Source organism: Phyllobates terribilis, unplaced genomic scaffold (genome assembly GCF_046119375.1).
Source record: "Phyllobates terribilis strain yellow unplaced genomic scaffold, ASM4611937v1 Scaffold_489__1_contigs__length_1346288, whole genome shotgun sequence".
Lineage (NCBI taxonomy): Eukaryota > Metazoa > Chordata > Amphibia > Anura > Dendrobatidae > Phyllobates > Phyllobates terribilis.
In genome coordinates this window covers 34481-58442 of record NW_027363249.1, presented here as the reverse complement: position 1 = coordinate 58442, position 23962 = coordinate 34481, and the positions used below count along the sequence as shown (strand labels likewise).

Here is a 23962-nt window from a genome sequence, read left to right as displayed (position 1 = left end):
CAATTTTAATGTGGATACCCTCAAATGAAAGCTAAAAGTCTGAACTTCAACTGCATCTGAATTGTTTTGTTTAAAATTCATTGTGGTAATGTCTAGAACCAAAATTAGAAAAATGCTGTCTCTGTCCAAATATATATGGACCTAACTGTATATGTTCTGCTCTGCGTTTTTTCAGTTTTCTTACAGTACACCCCACGTACAATTTACTGCACGCTTTGCATTCAATTCTGTATACAACATGATTACTATTGCAATATTTATGCAGCTGTGAGCGTTAAACTGATGCGTATTCTCCTTATTGGAGAAATTTTTTGAGACCTTAACTAAATTACTCATGCCACAGCCATTTTGACCACATTTAAAAAATCTTTTGCAATTTAGACATGCATGTCTTTGTCTCACAGTATTAGATCTCTTTGGGGATAAAATATCTCCCCAAGATGATTGTCTCTTTGCCACAATTGAACTTCAGAATCTCAGATATGACACTGTCATCATGCAATATGGGCAAATATTTATTTATTAATTTTTTAATCTGATTAAATTGTAGACTAAATGTTAAAGCTAATGCTGGTTTCATTATCTTTTTTTCATCAGTTTTACTCTCAGAAACATCAGTTAGTTTTTCTCTGTCTCTTGTAGCTACGATCCTTGAAGCTCTGTCCAGAGTCCAGGGTGGGTAACCTCTCCTAATTAGTTTATCCCGACAAGTTGTGATTTCACTTTCTAGTTTGTCAGCTTTACTGCAGTTACGCTTTATCCTGGGATACTCTCCCACTGGGATGGCTTTTATGGTGTGACTGCGGTCGACTGCTTGCAGCATGCAGTATCGTATTTCCTGAGCGGGGTTTAGAAAATGTTGAGGTAGCTATACTTCCATTTCCCCCTTCCAGTCTGAGGTCCAAGAATGGAATTACAGTGGGGTGAGTATTGTATGTGAATGACAAATTAAAATCATTAAGATACTGTACAAATTCCGGTATGGCAGCTACATTACCCCTCCATATGAAGAGCAAATCATCGATGTATCTGCCATACCAGAACAGACAATTCACATAAGGATTCGCAGAAGTATACAAACATTTATGCTCCCAGAAGGACATTATTAAGTTTGCGAGCGACGGGGAGTATTTAGCTCCCATGGAGACCCCCTTGCACAGAAGGAAAAAAACCTGCTTGTACATAAAAAAAATATTAGTTATTAAAAATTGCACCTACAAGACAATATATTCACATAGATCAGAAGAATAAGCGCTGAATTTAAATATATGATACTTTAGTGTTTGGATAACAATATTATAGGGAATGCAAGTATACAATGACACTACATCGCAGCTAAGCCACGTGTAGTTAGGCTGCCATTCCATTTTAGATACCTGATTTAAGACATCCCTGGAGTCCTTTAAAAATCCTGCAGTTCTTTGAACTAATGGCTGCAACAAATTATCCTTCCAATCCCCTATTAATTCAGTAACTGAGTTTATACCCGATACTATGAGTCTCATCGGGGGAGGAATTATATTTTTTTGTATTTTTGGCAGACCATATAAACCTGGCAACATTGGTTGCTCCATAATTAAATAATCCCTTTCTTTTTCAGTTATAACCTCTAGGGCAAAACCCTCTTGAATAATAGAATGGGTATCTATAACTAGCTTTTGTAATGCACACGCCCGGACTGACTGGCGTGTGCGTGTATATGTAGTGATTCCACTGGACCTTACCGGAGAGTGCCAGGAGGGGCGTAACTAAGTATCTGCCCGATCCGACCAAGGTCGCACGACGGCATACGACGCCAGTGCACCAGGGAGGAACCGAGCAGAGGGACCAGGGTCTACTCCAGGTCAGACTCCGGACACGGCGGTTGGCCCACACCGGGGAATACAGGAACTGGAATGTTAGGCTGGCACACAGACTGGGGGTATAGGCGGACATGGCTGGTAAGCACAACTGGTATGCAGGCAGGGAGGTACTGGCAGGTACAACAGGTTGGAGCACAGAGTGGATAGGACCCAGTACAGACTGGGACTTCCGGAACAGAACCGCAGTTGCGGTAGACAAACACAGCAGGGTGAGACCACCCGGAGCGGTGGGCAAGAGCAGAGCAAGACGAGACCGCCAGGAGCGGAGAGTAAAGGGTCAGAGCAGAGCGAGACTGCCGGAGCGGTGAGCAAGACGGAGCAGAGCGGAAACCGCCGGAGCGGTGAGCAAGACGGAGCAGAGCGGAAACCGCCGGAGCGGTGAGCAAGACGGAGCAGAGCGGAGACCGGCACTGCAGCAAGGAACAGGAACGAGTCTGGGAATGCGGCCCCCAGAGAGGCGGGACGAACAGGCAAGGAGCGTGTTCAGACTGGCCTGGAAATACAGCCTCCAGGAAAGGCAGACAGACGGGCAAGAAAACACAGAAACAGGTCTAGGTATGCAGCCCCTAGAAGGCAGGACGAACAGGCTAGGAGCGTGTTCAGACTGGTCTGGAAATACAGCCTAAGGAAGGCGACAGACAACAGGCTAGGAGAAAGTTCAGACAGGACCTGGCATATCAGCGGCAAGAAGCCCACTGAAGGAACAAGATGCTCAGGCAGGGTTTCTTGGGAGGAGCTGGGTTAAATACCAGGTGACAGACAGCAATAGGCTGAGGGCGCACAAGGGGTGTGCCTGCAGCACCTACAAGAAACAGGAAGTGATCGGGCGCCGCCCTTAGGCAGCAGAAACAGAGGCAAGCAGACAGCATGGAGGGAAGCCAGAGAGACAGTCTGGACTGGAAATCAAATGCGCGCTCTTGCACAGTGGGAGATGGACCACTATGCAAGGACGCCACCAGGTATGTTACAGCTTTGATGTGGGATTATCTAGGACTTTTTTATATGTTGTATTATCTGACAGCATTTGTAAATCATACATCTCTGCTTCCATTAACATCTTCCGACCTCCCACTTGTAAGGCGGCAGTGTTCACACCGTGCAGTAACTGAGGCAGTGACCCAAGCAAGTCCAACATAAGCAGCTTTTATTCAGCACTCACGGGTAAAACAGAAAGTCCTCTGGTTCTCAGCCGGGTTAACATAAGTCCATAACAACGGTTGCCGTGGGCAACGGCTGCGCCGGGCTGCTCAGAGCCTGACTGGTGCAGAGCCTTCCCAGGCGTAGGTTCAGCTACTCACAGGCCCGCTAAGAGTTCCTGCTATGTCCCTAGCGGGTCCTAACACTGAACAACACTAATCCTTAATGCAGGGTTTTTAAAGGACCTGAGGCAAGAGCCACTGGAAAACCCGGGTTGGAGGGAGGAATCCGCCCCACTGCCTTCCTGTAGTCTCCTCCAAGAAATGAAGGCCCTGCCGGGTTTTACTAATCTGCCTTAGCCAGATAACCTGACAAGGTCAATGCTCACCTTCATTCCTGCATTGCAGCCGCAGGTGTGTTTGTGGCTGCAATGCACTTCAATGGGTTTAATAAGTCTCTGTACACATTCTGGGGGATATATACCGTCCCTTGTATACGATCCCCGTCACTGCCTCACACACTGTACATAAACGTCGGTGCTGGCTGGGCTCTGTGCAGCGCCCACGTTTATGAACAATCGGCGGCCTCGCAGCGCTCAGGAACCCCAGGGTCCTGAAAGTGCTGCGGTTGCAGTGCAGAGCAACAGCTCTGACAGGTAACATCATCGGGACCTGATTGGATCAGGTCCCAATGATGCTAACCCTTTGCTATCTTCTATGCCGCGATCCATAGCGATTGCGGCATTTAGGAGATGGTGAGAGGAGAGGGGGTCGTCCACTCACCTTTCCGATGGCCCCCGTGATAGGATCTGACGTTGTCATGGCAGCAGGAGGTAATATGATGACTTCCTGGTCTGCCATGCACGGTGTCCTGCTAGAATCAGCCAGCAGCTGAGTCTAGCAGGAGATCTGACAGTGTAAAACTGTCTGCTCTCATGCAATGCAATACATGTCTATTGCATTGCGTAAGACTAGTGATCAGAAAAATAAAAATTGAAGTTCCATATGTAAAAAAAAAAAAGTATAAAAAAATGTTTTCAAACTGTTAAAAAAAAATATATATATATATTATCTCACAAAATAAAATTAAATAAATACGGTAAATAAACCAATAAATCAATATATTTATGCAAAAACAAAAAAAGTACATATATTTGGTATCGCCGCATCCGGAAAAACCCTTTAAAACTGTTACACTAATTAACCCCTTCTGTAAACACCATAAAAAATAAAAAACGGAGCAAAAAGCTATGCTTTTACATGATATTGCCAAACAAAAAGTGGAATAAAACACAATCAAAAAGCTAAATGGAAATAAAAATGTTACCGCTAAAAACGTCATCTTGTCCTGCAAAAAAAAAGCCGCCATGCAGCTCCATCAGCTGAAAGATAAAAAAGTTGTAGCTCTTTTGTAATTCTTTTGTCTATAAAATAGTTTTTGTGTAAAAGCGCCAAAACATAGTTTTTTTATGTGTGGTATCGCTGTAAACATGCTGACCCGAAGAATAACGCTGCCTTATCAATTTTTACACTTGCGGAACGGTATTAAAAAAAACCTCAAAAAACAAATCCTGAATTGCTGTTTTTTGTTCATTCTACCTCCCAAAAAACAATAGAAAACGATCAAAAAATGTCACATGCCCAAAAATGGTACCAATAATAACGTCAACTCGACCCGCAAAAAACAAGCCTTCACATGACTCTGTCGGCCAAAATATGGAAAAATTATAGCTCTCAAAATATGGCGATGCAAAAACTAGATTTTGAAAAACAAAGCGTCTTTAAGTGTATGAGGCTATGTGCCCACGTTGCATTTATGAAGCAGAAAATTTCTGCTGCATAAATGCAAGTCCTCTCCCGGAAAAACGCATGCGGAATTCCGCACGCGTTTATCGCGCATTTTTCGCGCGTTTATCACGCGTTTTCCACATGCGGAATTGCCTTGCGTTTTTTATGCATTGGACTAAGGCAATTCCGCTTGCGGAAACGCAAAATTAAATGACATGCTGCGGATTTTTGAACGCGGCATAAACGCTGCGGAAAAATCCGCAGCATGTGCATAGAAGTTGCGGAATCCCATTGGGGACCATGGGGTGCGGATTACCATGCGTTTTTCAAGCGTTTACGCTGCGGAAATTCCGCAGCATATACGCTTGAAAAATGCTACGTGGGCACACAGCCTGACAGCTGTCAATCATAAATACCCTATATAAATCTGGTATCACTGTAATCGCAACGACCCGAAGAATATAGTTGTCTAATCACTTATACCGCATGAGGAACGGCGTAAAAAATAAATAAAAACAATTTTTCACCTGCTGCTAATTTGTTCATTCTGCTTCCCAAAACAATGCAGTATGGCGCGTCTCACGTTTAATCTGCGCTAAGCTCTTACATCGGGGTTTCCGTGTAAATCTCTGAAATACATGATTCAGACGGAACACCCGACGGAAGATTCCCTGTAAGAGGCAGATGGAGGCACCATGGACACAGTCTAGCCTATCATCCCACAGTGTCAGGTTTTTTTTAGACATGCGTAAAAGTGTGATTGGCCACAATTTTGTGCACCTCTGAAAAAAAGGACACCGCTAAACAGAGCCAAGACTGAGTCCTGAGTAACTCTGCTGCCTCACTATAGTGAATGGATCCCTCGGGGGTTTCATCTGAATTACATCACTTGGAGATTTAGATGGAAACCCCGATGTAAGTGCTCAGCGTAGAGAGCCGGATAAACGTTATGTAAAATGTTCCCAATAAAAGCTTCAACTCAATCCACAAAAAAAGCAAGTCCCCACTCAGGTCTGTCATCTAACGAAAATATAAGGGACTTTCAAGTTACTGGTAGCACAAAGGCTCTGGAAAAGCGAAATGGCCCTTGCCCCCCAAAAGAAATTCAGCAAATCCTGTGCTCCCAAGTTCAAATGCTCCCCTCCCTTCTGAGCCCCACAATGTGCCTAAACTATATTTAGGGTCCACATGTCTGGCATTCCTGTAGCGATGAGAGCCCGCCTAATTTACAGGTGCATGTCTACAGAAGCATGAGCTGGGCACAACGAACTGGTCACCACAACGTACTAGTCACTACAACGGCAGTTTGAAATTTTCACTCAGCAACATCCACTGCTGCATGTTTCTGGAAAACACGCATGAAGTGAAAATTGTCACTACACCTGTATGTAAATTTCCAAAGGGGTATAATTTCCAAAATGGGGTCACTTGAGGGGGGATTCTGCTCTTCTAGCACTTAGGGGCTCTGTATGGAGTCCTCAAACTATTCTACAATAATTTGTTCTCCAGGAGTCAAATAGCGCTCCCTCCCTCCTGGGTCTTGCCGTATGGCTAGGCGGTACTGTACCGCCACATATGGGGTATTGCCACGTTTAGAAGAAATTGTGTGACACATTTCGGCACCATTTTTACCCATTCCCCTGTGTGAAAATGTAAAATCTGAGGCTAAAACAATTTTTTTGTGGTAAAAATGTAATTATTTTTTCCTCACTGCCAAATGGTATAAATTTCTGTCACATGTGATGTAAATATGATCACTGCACCCCTAGATGAATTCATGAATTCGTTGAGAGGTGTCGTTTGTAAAATGGAGTCATTTATGGGGGGGTTTCTTCTGTTCTGGGACCTCAGGGGCTCTCCCAGTGGGTCATGTCACCTGCAAACCACAACAGTAAAATCTGCACTGTAGCATGGCGCTCCTTCCCTTATGAGCTTTGCATTGTGCCTGCAAAGTAGTCTTCGACCACTTATGGGGTATTGATGTACTTAAGAGAAGCTGTGTCACATTTTCTCTTATTACCCCTTTTGAAAACTGCAAACTTGGGGTCAAAGCAACACTTGAATGGAAAAAAATAGTAATATTTCATTTACTCAGCCCAATGTTATACAAGTTTGTGTATCGCCTGAGGGTTAAAAAATACTCACTACTCCCCTAGATGAATTCCTTGAGAGGTGTAGTTTACAAAATGGTGTCACTTGTGGGGGTTTCTGCTGTTTTAGTATGTCAGCGATTCTTCAAATGTGACATGGTGTCTGCAACCTCTTCCAAGCCCTGCCGTGCGCTAAAGCAGTAGTTTTCCTCCCCATATGGTGTATCGGCTTACTCAAGAGGAATTGCACAACAAACTGCATGGTGCAATTACTCCTGTTACCCTTATGAAAATGTAAAATTGGGGGCTGAAAAATATTTTTGTGGGAAAAATGTGAAAGTTTTATTTTTACGGCTTAATGTTATAAACTTCTGTGAAGCACCTGGAGGTTTAAGGTGCTCACCACACATCTAGATAAGTTCCCTGAGTGGTCTGGTTTCCAAAATGGTGTCACTTGTGGGGGGTTTCCACTGTTTAAGCACATCAGAGGCTCCCCAAACACGAGATGGCGTCCACTAGTTATTTAAGCAAATTTTACATTCAAAAAGTCAAATGGTGCTCCTTCCCTTCTGAGCCCTGCTGTACGCCCCCACAGTAGTTTTCCCTCACATATGGGGTATCAGCGTGCTCAGGAGAAACTGCACAACACATTTTGTAGTTCATTTTTTCTTGTTACCCTTGCGAAAAAAAAAATAAAAAAATTTGGTCTAAAGTAACATTTTTGTGAAAAAAAGTTAAATGTTCATTGTTTACTTCCATATTCCAAAAATTCCTGTGAATCACCTGAAGGGTTAATAAACTTATGGAATATGGAATTCTTGACTGGCCCAGCCAGAGCCCTGACCTAAACCCAATTGAGCATCTCTGGAGAGAACTGAAAATGGCTGTCCACCAACATTCACCATCCAACCTGACAGAACTGGAGAGGATCTGCAAGGAAGAATGGCAGAGGATCCCCAAATTCAGGTGTGAAAAACTTGTTGCATTATTCCCAAGAAGACTCATGGCTGTACTAGCTCAAAAGGGTGCGTCTACTCAATACTGAGCAAAGGGTCTGAATACTTATGACCATGTGATATTTCAGTTTTTCATTTTTAATACATTTTCAAAAATGTCTACATTTTCTGTTTTTTTTCAGTCAAGATGTGGTGCAGAGTGTACTTTAATGAGAAAAAAATGAACTTTTTAGAATTTACCAAATGGCTGCAATGAAACAAAGAGTGAAAAAAATAAAGGGGTCTGAATACTTACCTTGACTTCTCCAAAGCGTTTGATACCGTGCCACACAAAAGGTTGGTATATAAAATGAGAATGCTTGGTCTGGGGGATAATGTGTGCAAGTGAGTAAATAGCTGGCTGAGTGATAGAAAGCAGAGGGTGGTTATCAATGGAGTAAGCTCAGGGTGTGTCAGGGTTACTAGCGGGGTGCCTCAAGGGTCTGTCTTGGGCCCTATATTATTTAATATATTTATCAATGATCTAGTGGAAGGCTTGCATAGTAAAATAGCAATATTTGCAGATGATACTAAACTTTGTAAAGTAGTTAATACAGATAAGGATAGGGCACAGCTACAGGAGGATTTAGATAAATTGGGGAGTTGTCTTGGTTAACAGCAAATTAAATTGGAGTGCCCAGTGTCAGGCAGCAGCTGCGAAGGCAAATAGAGTCATGGCATGCATCAGAAGAGGAATAGGGGCATATGATGAGAGCATTGTTCTTCCTCTGTATAAAGCGCTGGTAAGGCCGCACTTAGAATATTGTGCACAGTTCTGGGCTCCGGTGCTCAGGAAAGACATATTGGAGCTAGAGAGGGTACAAAGGAGGGCGACTAAGGTAATAAAGGGAATGGAGGGACTAGAATACCCAGAGAGGTTGTCAAAATTAGGCCTATTTACGTTGGAAAAGAGAAGGCTTAGGGGAGACCTCATAAACATGTATAAATACATCAGGGGGCAGTACAGAGATATCTCCCATGACCTGTTTATACCAAGGATGGTGACAAAGACGAGGGGGCACACTATGCATCTGGAGGAAAGGAGGTTCCTGCACCAGAATAGAAGGGGATTCTTTACGGTCAGAGCCATGAGACTCTGGAACTCTCTGGGAGAGGAAGTGGTGATGTCCAACTCGCTTAATGAGTTCAAGAGAGGCCTGGACGCCTTTCTTGAGAACAATAAAATTACATCTTATGCTTAGTGATAGTTAATTAATCCAGGGATTTAATCTGACTGCCAGATTGGAGTCGGGAAGTGAATTTTTCCTCAATGATGTAAATTGGCCTATACCGCATGGGTTTTTTTTTTGCCTTCCCCTGGATCAACGCTGTGGAATAGCTGCAGTGCACAAGAAATAGGCTGAACTGGATGGACGCTTGTCTTTTTTCGGCCTTATAAACTATGTTACTATGTTCCATACCCACTGTGTGTATGTATATATATATATATATATATATATGTGTATATATATATATATATATATATATATAAAATATATATATATATATATATATATATATATATATATATAGGAAAAAAGTATTTAGTCAGCCACCAATTGTGCAAGTTCTCCCACTTAAAAATATGAGAGAGGCCTGTATTTGACACATCATAGGTAGTCCTCAACTATGAGCGACAAAATGAGAAAACAAATCCTGAAAATCACATTGTCTGATTTGGAAATAAATTTTTTTCAAATTTTGGTGGAAAATAAGTATTTGGTCAATTACAAACAAGCAAGATTTCTGGCTCTCACAGACCTGTAACTTCTTCTTTAAGAGGCTCCTCTGTCCTCCACTCATACTTGTAGTACTGGCACCTGTTTGAACTTATCAGTATAAAAGACACCTGTCCACAACCTCAAACAGTCACACTCCAAACTCCACTGTGGTGAAGACCAAAGACCTGTCGAAGGACTCCAGAAACAAAATTGTAGCCTCGCACCAGGCTGGGAAGACTGAATCTGCAATAGGCAAGCAGCTTGGTGTGAAGAAATCAACTGTGGGAGCAATAATTAGAAAATAGAAGACCTACAAGACCACTGATAATCTCCCTCGATCTGGGGCTCCACACGAGATCTCACCCCATAGGTCAAAATGATCTCAAGAACGGTGAACAAAAATCCCAGAACCACACGGGGGGACCTAGTGAATGACCTGCAGAGAGCTGGGACCAACGTTACACAGGCTACCTTCAGTAACACACTACACCACCAGGGACTCAGATCCTGCAGTGCCAGACATGTCCCCCTGCTTAAGCCATTACATGTCCAGACCCTTCTGAAGTTTGCTAGAGAGCATTTGGATGATCCAGAAGAGTATTGGGAGAATGTCACATGGTCAGATGAAACCAAAGTAGAACTGTTTGGTAGAAGCACAACTCGTCGTGTTTGGAGGGGAAAGAATGCTGAGTTGCATCCAAAGAACACCATACCTACTGTGAAGCATGGGGGTGGCAACATCATGCTTTGGGGCTGTTTATCTGCCAAGGGACCAGGACGACTGATCCGTGTAGATGAAAGAATGAATGGGGCCATGTATCGTGAAATTTTGAGTGCAAACCTCCTTCCATCAGCAAGGGCATTGGAGATGAAACGTGGCTGGGTCTTTCAGCATGACAATGATTCCAAGCACACCGCAAGGGCAATGAAGGAGTGGCTTTGTAAGAAACTTTTCATGGTCCTGGACTGGCCTAGCCAGTCTCCAGATCTAAACCCTATAGGACATCTTTGGAGGGAATTGAAAGTCTGTGTTGCCCAGCGACAGCCCCAAAACATCACCGCTCTAGAGGAGATGTGCATGGAGGAATGGGCCAACATACCAGCAACAGTGTTTGCCAACCTTGTGAAGACTTACAGAACACGTTTGACCTCTGTCATTGCCGACAAAGGATATATAACAAAGTATTGATATGAACTTTTGTAATTGACCAAATACTTATTTTCCACCAAAATATGAAAAAAAATTCTTTCCAAATCAGACAATGTGATTTTCAGGATTTGTTGTCTCATTTTGTCTCTCATAGTTGAGGTCGACCTATGATGTCAATTACAGGCCTCTCTCATCTTTTTAAGTGGGAGAACTTGCACAATTGGTGGCTGTCTAAATACTTTTTCCCCACTGTATAATATAGTGTGTGTGTGTGTGTGTTTGTGTGTGTGTATGTGCTAATTATACGTTCTATAGGGCTTCTGAGGGACACAATTGTCGTTCCTTAGGGTGCCAACCTCCTCTTCTAGGCATCATCAGCTTAGTTTAGGTATGGGATTGGGTAAGGTAGTGACTGTATCAATCATTCATTGTTTACATCTGTTTATATACAGTACATCCACAACAAGCCATTGAGCTTGTAATTTTGCTTGTGTTAACCCCTTCATGACTGGACCATTTTCCATTTTTGCATTTTCGTTTTCTGCTCCCTTTCTTCCCACAGCCATAACTTTTTTATTTTTTGGTAAAAAAAAAACAAAGCCACAATAAGAAGAATTAAAATTCCCCCAAAATTGAAGAAAAAAAGAAAAAAAAATTAATTCTTCTTATTGTGGCTTTGCTTTTTATGTTTAGAGTAGGGACTCATAAGCATGAGGACCCTTGACGCGGGTTACGAGCTTGAGTATTTTGCCCAAAATATCGGCCAATACGTCATATATTATATATGCATTTTTGCACTTTTTTATTCCACTTTTTTATTATTAATGCAGAAGAAACATTCATAAAGTGTTGTGCCTGCTATCTGATGTATATACTGTACTTTTCATCAAGTTTTTGTTAAGTGTGGAAAAGTTTGCCTTTGGACTTTTCCCTCAATCTCCATACCATCTGGTCCGTGCCTGCCAAGTACAGCAGCGGCATGCGGTCTGCAGAGTTGGGAGATATGACTCCACCAGATATACAGTATATATTTATAGATACAGTACTGACCAAAGGTTTGGACACACCTTGTCATTTAAAGATTTTTCTGTATTTTCATGACTTTGAAAATTGTACATTCACACTGAAGGCATCAAAACTATGAATTAACACATGTGGAATTATATAGTTAACAAAAAAGTGTGAAACAACTGAAAATATGTCTTATATTCTAGGTTCTTCAAAGTAGCCACCTTTTGCTTTGATGACTGCTTTGCACACTCTTGGCATTCTCTTGATGTACAGTTGAAACCAGAAGTTTACATACACTATATAAAGACACATATGCATGTTTTTCTCAATATCTGACATGAAATCAGAATAAACCTTTCCAGTTTTAGGTCAAATAGGATTACCATAATTTACCATAATTTTTAATATTTGCCAGATGAGCAAGAATGTTTTAAGGCATTTTTATTACTTACTGCAAAGTTAAAACATTACATACATTTCATTAGTATTTGGTACCATTGCCCTTAAACTTGTCTTGTGCTTTTTGCTGTTAGAACCTTGCTCTTAGGTTTTTTCTATTGCTGGTCACATGACCTTGTTGGCCTATTTAATCCTGCTCCGCCCTTCTGGCTTTGCTGGACTTCATTGTATAACTACTTTCTAGCTAGCCTGTGCTCTGTATCTAACTCTGTTAGTTTGCTTGGTCTACGGACCTCTTTGTTCTATATATTTTGTTTGTTTTTCTGTCTGCTACTATTTCTGTTAGGAGGTGTCCCATTTTCCTCCCAGTCCTTAGTACTTGTAGGGATTCCTTCCCCATATCTATAGGTCTCCGTACAGACTAGCTTAGGACTTTAGCAGGTCTGATCGCAGGATCAGGTTCCCTGTTACATCGTAGGGATTAAGCTGAGTTCTATCGTAGGGACAGATCTCCTCTCTTTCCTTAGCTCTGGTAGCAGAACACAACATTTGTATGTTTTTACTATTTCTGCTCTTATCTGGTGTCTTTCTTGTAACATAGGAAAGACTAAGGCCAGAAATAAACACCATAAAACAATGTACATGAAGACTTTGGTATCAAATAATTTCTGTCCGAGGTGTTTGTGTGAACAAAAAAGCTTTTATAAAAGCCTCAAACTTCTGTGTGTGAATCAGACATGAGATCTAATATGATACAAGATTACAGTCCGGGGAAGAAGGGAAACATTCATATAGACGACCGGTGGAGATGTAGTCGGTGACGGATTCTGGCCCAATATGTTTCTAGAGCCGTAGTAGAAAATGAAGATGCCGTCCTCCTCATGAAGTAGTTATTTCTCATGTCACGTGTAATGAATATCTCCTGCAGTATTGCTAATACTGATTCCAGTGTCTGTAAATGAGACGACAATTAGCTTTATGGAAGATGAGTCTATGAGAAACGTGTTCAGCTGCAGACTCCAAGGAAGAAACTGCTTGTTGTCTGTGGCCTAAAATACACTGCTCAAAAAAATAAAGGGAACACTTAAACAACAGAATATAACTCCAAGTAAATCAAACTTCTGTGAAATCAAACTGTCCACTTAGGAAGCAACACTGATTGACAATCAATTTCACATGCTGTTGTGCAAATGGAATAGACAATAGATGGAAATTATTGGCAATTATCAAGACACCCTCAATAAAGGAGTGGTTCTGCAGGTGGGGACCACAGACCACATCTCAGCACCAATGCTTTCTGGCTGATGTTTTGGTCACTTTTGAAAGTTGGTTGTGCTTTCACACTCGTGGTAGCATGAGACGGACTCTACAACCCACAGAAGTTGCTCAGGTAGTGCAGCTCATCCAGGATGGCACATCAATGCGAGCTGTGGCAAGAAGGTTTGCTGTGTCTGTCAGCGTAGTGTCCAGAGGCTGGAGGCGCTACCAGGAGACAGGCCAGTACACCAGGAGATGTGGAGGGGGCCGTAGGAGGGCAACAACCCAGCAGCAGGACCGCTACCTCCGCCTTTGTGCAAGGAGGAACAGGAGAAGCACTGCCAGAGCCCTGCAAAATGACCTCCAGCCGGCCACAAATGTGCATGTGTCTGCACAATCAATAAGAAACAGACTCCATGAGGGTGGTATGAGGGCCCGACGTCCCAACACCGTGCAGAACGCTTGGCATTTGCCACAGAACACCAGGATTGGCAACGTCGCCACTGGTGCCCTGTGCGCTTCACAGATGCAAGCAGGTTCACACTGAGCACATGTGAGAGACGTAACAGAGTCTGGAGACGCCGTGGAGAGCGATCTGCCTGCAACATCCTTTAGCATGACCTGTTTGGCAGTGGGTCAGTAATGGTGTGGTGTGGCATTTCTTTGGAGGCCCACACAGCTCTCCATGTGCTTGCCAGATGTAGCCAGACTGCCATTAGGTACCAAGGTGAGATCCTCAGACCCCTTGCGAGACCATATGCTGGTGCGGTTGGCCCTGGGTTCCTCCTAATGCAGGACAATGCCAGACCTCATGTGGCTGGAGTGTGTCAGCAGTTCCTGCAAGATGAAGGCATTGAAGCTATGGACTGGCCCGCCTGTTCCCCAGACCTGAATCCGATTGAGCACATCTGGGACATCATGTCTCGCTCCATCCACCAACGTCACGTTGCACCACAGACTGTCCAGTAGTTGGCGGTAGTCCAGGTCTGGGAGGAGATCCCACAGGAGACCATCCGCAACCTCATCAGGAGCATGCCCAGGCATTGTAGGGAGATCATACAGGCACGTGGCCACACACAATACTGAACCTAATTTTGACTTGTTTTAAGGACATTACATCAAAGTTGGATTAGCCTGTAGTGTGTTTTTCCACTTTCATTTTGGTGGTGACTCCAAATCCAGGCCTCCATTGGTTAATAAATTTGATTTCCATTGATGATTTTTGTGTGATTTTGTTGTCAGCACATTTAACTTTGTACAGAACAAAGTATTCAATGAGAATATTTCATTCATTCAGATCTAGGATGTGTTATTTGAGTGCTTCCTTTATTTTTTTGAGCAGTGTATATAGGTTTTATTTCTAGATGTAAAGAAGAAAACTAAATACTGTAAAATTATAAATCTCCTCATGTTTTCCCAGATTATCTCCAGTAATTGTATTATTACACAGGATTTTTATGATGTTACATCGGCTCATCGTCTTCTCGTTCAGGTCTCTACAATATCGAATCCTCTCAGTAAAGATCGTCTATACAAGTGAATTTTCCTGATTTATCCATCAAAGATGGAAATGGACAGAGACAAGATGGCGGAGAGGATATTACACCTCACCCTAGAGATCCTCTTCCGTCTTACTGGAGAGGTGAGAGATTCTAATGATGTCTCATTACATCATTCTTATCTATGGGAATAACAGATGGACAGAACTGGAGAGGTGAGGACTCTGGAAATGTCTGTAGTGAGATTTATTAATGTGTCTCTCCATAACCAGGATTGCACAGTAGTGAAGAAGACCTCTAGTGAGCGCTGTCAGGACCCTGTGTCTGAGGGATGGGGAAGACCCCTGAGCCCAATCACGGGGCCTCCATCTCACCCCTTCATACATGAGGACATCAATGACCAGAAGATCCTAGAACTCACCTACAAGATGATTGAGCTGCTGACTGGAGAGGTGACACTGCTGGGAATGCTGGGACATTATACAGTAACGCTATGAAGGGATCGGTGGGTTGACTGTATCATTGTATATGTCAGGTTCCTATAAGGTGTCAGGATGTTGCAGTCTATTTCTCCATGGAGGAGTGGGAGTATTTAGAAGGACACAAAGATCTGTACAAGGACATCATGATGGAGGTTCCTCAGCCCCTCACATCACCAGGTAATAGACAGGACTAAATACACACGGCCTATAATTGTCTGTATGCAAAGAATGAATTCAGTCCCTATATGTGTTTCCTCCAGTTTTATCCAGTAAGAGGACAACACCAGAGAGATGTCCTCATCCTCTTCTTACACAGGACTGTAAACAAGAAGATCCCAATGCTCCTCAGGATCATCAGGTAGATGGAGAGAAGGTGTCATGAGATCTCCCCTATGATGTGTAGACAGCTGTGAAGATCTTGTGCTCAGTCTTGTTTTATCCACCAGTATTATATGTTTTATACTTGTGTAATGAGAAAGGTGGAGATGGCAGGATTAGAGCTGATCATAGATGAGACTTCTCCATCTGTCTGTGACTTTTACAATATTTGTTTCAGGTTGAAGATCTGACCCATATGAATACTACAGAGACATATGTGAGGGGTGATGAGCGGTGTAAAGAGGAGATTCCTACATATGACCTCCCAGGTGAGTAGTAACCACTAAATGCAGAGAAGTTTCAGATTCTTATAAGTCACCGGCTGTGGCTGCTTTATCGGTTGTGTAGTCCGGCCGTATCACAATCGTGTGATCACCATTTTGCCTCTAGACCACAACATTCTCCTCCACCCAAAACTGTTCAAATGATTTTGGCCATTGAAAGCCCTTTTCTATAGAACTTATAACTTGGAGGATCCACCTACTCCCTGTGATTAGAAGACACTGTTCGTTACCTCCTCAGATCTGTAAACTACAAAACCAGATGACAATGTACGTAGAATGTACAGACAGTTTAGAAAATCACTTGAAGAAAATATTATGATGGGCCTGTAAGAGAAAGCGGAGGGTAATGATGCTGTTGGCTTCCTAGATCCCTGATATCTTATTGGATGAATCTACCTTCTCTCCCTTCTGTGCTGCTGAATGTGCTCATATGGTCCCTACAAGACCAGGTCCAGTTTTAATGACCAAACTTCACTTTTATGATCGACAACATTAAATGTGCAGTGAGGGCCAAGTGTGAATTTCTGTACAATAACAACAGAGTTTTCCCTTTTGTCCTGATTTTTCAATTTCTTTTAAAACCGACTAACTTCATACAGGATCGCGATTAACTATGCAAAAAACATTACACCTGTGCCATGATATACAGGTGCTTCTCAATAAATTAGAATATCATCAAAAACTTAATTTATTTCAGTAATTCAAAAAAGTGAAACTCACATATTATATAGAGTCATTACACACAGAGTGATCTATTTCACGTGTTATTTCTGTTAATGTTGATGATTATGGCTTATAGCCAATGAAAACATGAAAGTCATTATCTCAGTAAATTAGAATACTTTATAACAACAGCTTGAAAAATGTTTTTAAAATCCGAAATGATGTCCTACCGAAATGTATGTTTAGTAAATGCACTCAATACTTGGTCGGGATCCTTTTGCATCAATTACTGCATCAATGTGGCGTGGCATGGAGGCGATCAGCCTGTGGCACTGCTGAGGTGTTATAGCTGCCCAGGTTGCTTTGATAATAGCCTTCACCTCGTCTGCATTTTTGGGTCGGGTGTCTCTCCTCCTCCTCTTGACAGTACCCCATAGATTCTCTATTGGGTTAAGGTCAGGCGAGTTGCTGGCCAATCAAGCACAGTGATACTGTTGTTTTTAAACCAGGTATTGGTACTTTTGGCAGTGTGGACAGGTGCCAAGTCCTGCTGGAGAATGAAATTTCCATCTCCAAAAAACTTGTCGGCAGAGGGAAGCATGAAGTGCTGTAAAATGTCCTGGTAGACGGCTACGCTGACCTACACCAGCAGATGACATGGCTCCCCAAACCATCACGGATTGTGGAAACTTCACACTAGACCTCAAGCAGCTTGGATTGTGGCCTCTCCACTCTTCCTCAAGACTCTGGGACCTTGATTTCCAAATGAAATGCAAAATTTACTTTCATCTGAAAACAACACCTTGGACCACTGAGCATCAGTCCAGGTCTTTTTCTCCTTGGCCCAGGTAAGACGCTTCTGGCGTTGTCTGTTGGTCATGACTGGCTTGACACAAGGAATGCGACACTTGTAACACATGTCCTGGATAAGTCTATGTGTGTTGACGCTCTTGAAGCAATGACTCCAGCAGAAGTCCACTTCTTGTGAATCTCCCCCCAAATTTTTGAATGGCCTTTTCTTAACAATCCTTTCAAGGCCGCAGTTAACCAGGTTGCTTGTGCACCTTTTTCTACCACACTTTTTGCTTCCACTCAACTTTCCATTAATATGCTTGGATACAGCACTCTGTGAACAGCCAGCTTCTTTAGCAATGACCTTTTGTGGCTTACCCTCCTTGTGGAGTGTGTCAATGACTGCCTTCTAGACATCTGTCAAGTCAGCAGTCTTCCTCATGATTGTAGAGCCTACTGAAACAGACTAAGGGACCTTTTTAAACGCATAGGAAGCCTTTGCAGGTGTTTTTTGTTAATTATTCTAATTTACTGAAATAATGACTTTTGTGTTTTCATCGGTTGTAAGCCATAATCATCAACAATAACAGAAATAAACACTTGAAATAGATCTCTCTGTTTGTAATGACTATATAATATGAGTTTCACTTTTTTTAAGAACTGAAATAAATTAACTTTTTGATGATATTCTAATTTATTGAGAAGCACCTGTATCTCTAAGCTGTGCGAGGCTGATAGCTGTAATATACTGTAATATTTACACCTGCATGAATGTGTTGGCATGGCTCGAGCCCTGGTATGTTGGATTCACTTCACGTCATAAATTCCATTATGTTTTCAATCCTAAGGAATTCAGATTACTGCACAATCTCTCCTGAAATGGGGGCACTAATACTTTCTCTACTCTTCTGATCAGGTTATTGTAGCTCCAATGGTCCACCATAAATAAGTGTAAGTCCGCTTTAATGTTGGAGTTCTCCCCTCATACATATGTTCTTGTTGAGGATGTAACATATTTTTTATGTATTTTTTTACAGGTTCATTCTGTACGATAGTTTGATTGTGGTGGGATCAGCCTGCCTCACTTATGTAAATCTGTAACTCCCTGGTAGTCTTCAAAAAAGGTCTCCATTACGTCTTCCCAATGCCCGAGGTCTAAATATAAGACACCTCAGCTCTGCACTATTATAAAAAGTTCATTTAAAATGTCTAATATTTCTTCTTGAAACTCATCTGATCTGCAAATATTGGCACTTAGCGATAATTTAGATTGCCAAGAACCACATGCTCTAATTACCCCCGAGAGGTTTCACCACTATTTACTCATTTTTTTTTTACTAAAGAAGACTGTTCAGCTTGATTTCTTCAGTAGATGTGTTATGGTCTATAGTCACAGTTTTGCCCATCACCCCTTTAACTTCTTTAAAGGAAAGCTCTCGTCCCCTGGGAGATGTGAGACTTCTAATATGGGCATACAGGTTATAGAAAAGTAAATCTATACATACCTGTAGGGCCCATAGTAGAGGTCTGCTTGCAGTGAAATTGAGTTTTATAAAATCTGTCTTCATATGCTTGGCGTCCCCCGGACACCAAGAAATCCCCGCCTATCTCTTTAGTTAGCCCCGAAATTCCTGCCTATCTGCTTATTTAGCATGTTCCTCCCCCTCCCCTGCACGTCACAGGGCCCTGTGATGTGCGCTCTTGTCACTCACTTCCCACTCATGCGCGTTGCGACGCTCACATCGGGAGCGCTTTGTTTCCTCCCAGCCCGTTTGTCTCTGCACTGTCCCGCAGTGTTCTGGTGCACCGGGGAGGCTGCTTCGGGGAGCCTGCACACCAGAACACTGCGGAGCAGTGCAGAGACAAACGGGCCAGGAGGAAACAAAGCGCTCCTGATGTGAGCGTCGCATTGCACATGCGCAGGAAGTGAGTGACAAGAGTGCACGTCACAGGGTCCTGTAACGTGCAGAGGAGGTGGGGAACATGCTAAATAAGCAGATAGGCAGGGACTTCTTGGCGTCCGGGGGACGCCAAGCATGTGAAAACAGATTTTATAAAACTCCATTTCACTGCAAGCAGACCTCTACTATGGGCCATACAGGCATGTATAGATCTACTTTTCTATAACCTGTATGCCCATACTATAGGTCTCAAATCTCCCAGGGGGTGGCAGATTCTCTTTAACCCCTCTATATGGATCTGGACTTACACAGAGACCCCTAGCTTGGGCCACTGTGTTACCTGCTGTTCTGTCTCCTCCATCACCAGCGCCGCCTGCAGGATGAATAAGGCTCCTGGTGACAGAATTAGACGTTGCAGGAGCAGATCCCAGAGAAAATGGGACACACCATTTGCAGAAACCTTGATATGACAAAATGAAAGAAAACCAGAGCAGTAGAAATCCCCATAAAGTGACTCCATCTTGGGAATTAATCTATAGGAGTAGTGACTATTTTGACTCCACAGGCACTTTCCGGAAATTAGCCCGCAGTAGATGTTGGAGAGTAAAAATTGCAAAAATGACATTTTATTACCCAACACACAGTGCCCAGATAAATTAAGTGGGTTCTTCTCACTATAGTAATGCCAAATACATGAATGCTAAATGTGGTTTGGGCACTGTCTTTTAGACTGTGAACTGTAATTGACTTGGTGAATAATTCTTTTTTTTTTTTTTTTTTTTTTTTACGTAGCTTGCCATTTTTACAGACACTTTAAGTAAAAATGTTAAAAAAAATGTAAGAATATTTTATTCAAAAATAATACTTAATTTTATTCTTGGCAGATGACTGTACCTGGAGATCAGAGGGACAACTGACATCTTCAATTTTTAAATCACATGAGATTGAGATCCAACAAGATACAATTGAAGTGAATGCCATTACTCCAGATATACCATCATCCCTTCACAGCAAAGATCAATCATCTAATCCTTTGAAACAGGTCCTGTCTTCTGATTCATTAGCGACAACTAAGGAAAATCAAAGTTGCAAAATAAGCATTAAAAAACGAACTGCTCCTAAAGCAAAGAAGCCATTTTCACGTTCAGAATATAGAAATACTCTTCTTAAACAAGAAAAAAATCGCAGATCAGATCTTGCGAGGCAGAGAACTCACACAGGGGAGAAGACATTTTCATGTTTGGAATGTGGGAAATGTTTTAACCATAAATCAGTTTTGATTAATCACCAGAGAACTCACACAGGGGAGAAGCCTTTTTCCTGTTTAGAATGTGGGAAATGTTTTAACCATAAATCAGTTTTGATTAATCACCAGAGAACCCACACAGGGGAGAAGCCTTTTTCCTGTTCAGAATGTGGGAGTGGTTTTAACTACAAATCAGAGCTTGTTATACATCAGAGAATCCACACAGGGGAGACGCCTTATTCATGTTCAGAATGTGGGAAATGTTTTAACCATAAATCAGTTTTGATTAATCACCAGAGAACTCACACAGGGGAGAAGCCTTTTTCCTGTTCAGAATGTGGGAAATGTTTTAACCTAAAATCAGAGTTAGCTATACACCAGAGAACTCACACAGGGGAGAAGCCTTTTTCCTGTTCAGAATGTGGAAAATGTTTTAACCATAAATTGGTTTTGGTTAATCACCAGAGAACTCACACAGGGGAGAAGCCTTTTTCCTGTTCAGAATGTGGAAAATGTTTTAAACAGGAATCAGGGCTTTATAGACATCGGAGAACTCACACAGGGGAGAAGCCTTTTTCTTGTTCAGAATGTGGGAAATGTTTTAACCTAAAATCAGATTTAGTTATACACCAGAGAACTCACACAGGGGAGAAGCCATTTTCATGTCCAGAATGTGGGAAATATTTTAACCATAAATCGATTATGGTTAATCACCAGAGAATCCACACGGGAGAGAAGCCTTTTTCATGTCCAGAATGTGGGAAATGTTTTAACCATAAATCGGTTATGGTTAATCACCAGAGAATCCACACTGGAGAGAAGCCTTTTTCCTGTTCAGAATGTGGAAAATGTTTTAACCAGAAATCGGGGCTTTATAATCATCAGAGAACCCACACAGAGGAGAAGCCTTTTTCCTGTTCAGAATGTGGGAAATGTTTTAACTATAAATCGGTTATGGTTAATCATCAGAGAATCCACACAGGGGAGAAGCCTTTCTCATGCTCAGAATGTGGAAAATGTTTTACACACATGGCTAGTTTTATCAGACATCAGAGAACCCACACAGGGGAGAAGCCTTTTTCCTGTTCAGAATGTGGGAAATGTTTTGTGAAGAAATCATCACTTCTTAGTCACCAAAGAATTCACACAGAGGAGAAGCCTTTTTCATGTTCTTAATGTGGGAGATGTTTTACATGGAAATCAATTCTTAATAAACATCAGAGAAGCCACAGAGGGGAAAAGCCCCTTTTCATGTTCAGAATTTTGGAAATGTTTTAATCGAAAATTGTATCTTCTTAAAGGGGTTACTAAGAAAAAAAACAAAAAGTCAGCTCACCCATTGAGGAATCCAAAGCTCAGGAAACCAGCAGAATCGAGAGCAGAAAAAAATCCAGCTTCAATGACTAAAGACCTTACTGTCTGAAACGTGTCTGCTAGAAAATATTTCCCCCTCTAGGGGTTGTAACATCCATGCTGTTATCTCAGGTTTTTTATATTTACTCAATAAAGCAATGTTTTAAGAGGATCATTGAAGCTGTATTTTCTTCTGCTCTCGATTCTTAAAGGGGTTGTCCACTACTTGGACAATGCTTTGTCATTCCTCATGTTTGGCCTCGTTAAATATGACGCCAGCGCTGATTGGGCTCAGGGCTCACATGGCGAAACAGCCTGACCTGAGTCCCGGGAACACAAGTGCTGACACCGATGGAACGGCACCAGTATGGGAGGTTTGTATAATTCTTATAATAATTTTTGTAATAAGTATATTGTTTATCCATTATGTATATATTCAGTGTGTTCATTAATAGAGATTTGAATCCTTAGTTATAGAAATATAGGTTTATCAAAAGATCATAACAGGTCTACTTTTCAGTCATGCTCTTTGCGGTCAGAAGCATCTAACATTCTGAGATACAGTGGTGTAAAACAAAGTGTTTGCCCCGTCCTGATTTCTTATTCTTTTGCATATTTGTCACACCTAAATGTTTCAGATCATAAGATGTAAATATTAGACAAAGATAACACAAGTAAACACAAAATGCAGTTTTTAAATGAAGGTATTTTATTATTAAGGGAAAAAGAAATCCAAAGCCCCAGGGCCCTGTGTGAAAAAGTGACACCACACACACACACACACACACACACACACACACACACACACACACACACACACACACACACACACACCCCCCCCCCCACTTAAAACCTAAATTAACTGTGGTTTATAACATCTTTGGGAACCTGAGTTAAATTTCCCTAGCCACAATCAGGCCTGATTCCTGCCACACCTGTTCTCAATCAAGAAAATACTTTAATAGGAATTGCTTGACAAAGTGAGGTAGACCAAAAGATCCTCAAAAGCTAGACATCATGCCGCGATCCAAATAAATTCAAGAACAAATGAGAAAAAAAAGTAATTGAGATCGATCAATTTGGAAAAGGTTATAAAGCCATTTCTAAAGCTTTAGGACTCCAGCGAACCACTGTGAGAACCATTATCCACAAAAGGCAAAAGCATGGAACAGTGGTCAACCTGCCCACCAAAATTACTCTAAGAGCGCAGCGGCCACTCATCCAAGAGGTCACAAAAGACCCTGCAACAACATCCAAAGAACTGCAGAGCTCACTTGCCTCAGTTAAGGTCAGTGTTCATGACTCCACCATAAGAAAGACAGTGGGCAAAAATGGCCTGCATTGCATAGTTCCAAGACTAAAACCATTGCTAAGCAATAAGAACATGCTTTTCTCAGTTTTGTCAGAAAAAATCTTGATGATCCCCCAAGACTTTTGGGAGAATACACTGTGGACTGACAGGACAAAAGTTGTACTTTTTGAAAGGTGAATGTGCCATTACATCTGGCGTAGAAGTAACACAGCATTTCAGAAAAGGAACATCATACCCACAGTAAAATATGGTGGTGGTGGTAGTGTGATGGTCTGGGGCTGTTTTGCTGCTTCAGGACCTGGAAGACTTGCTGTGGTAAATGGAACCATGAATTCTGCTGTCTACCAAAAAAATCCTGATGGAGAATGTCCAGCCATCTGTTCGTGACCTCAAGCTGAAGTGCATTTGGGTTATGCATCAGGACAATGATCCAAAACACACCAGCAAATCCACCTACCTCTGAATGACTTAAGAAAAACAAAATTAAGATTTTGGAGTGGCCTAGTCAAAGTCCTGACTTTAATCTGATTTAGATGCTGTGGCATGACCTTAAAAGGGTGGTTCATGCTCGGAAACCCTCCAATGTGGCTGAATTACAAAAATTTAGCAAAGATGAGTGGCCAAAATTCCTCCAGAGCGTTGT

The 23962-nt window shown here is 42.1% G+C and overlaps 1 protein-coding gene across 1 annotated transcript; it reads left to right on the top strand.

Moving 5' to 3' along the window:
* The first annotated feature begins 15138 nt into the window (after positions 1-15138).
* Positions 15139-22843, top strand: LOC141230058 (uncharacterized). The gene is made up of 5 exons (XM_073667548.1): positions 15139-15360; positions 15444-15567; positions 15651-15748; positions 15947-16037; positions 20293-22843. The coding sequence occupies exons 1-5, from the start codon at positions 15139-15141 to the stop codon at positions 21828-21830; spliced, it is 2073 nt and encodes a 690-aa protein (XP_073523649.1). The 3' UTR covers positions 21831-22843.
* Positions 22844-23962: the final 1119 nt, after the last annotated feature.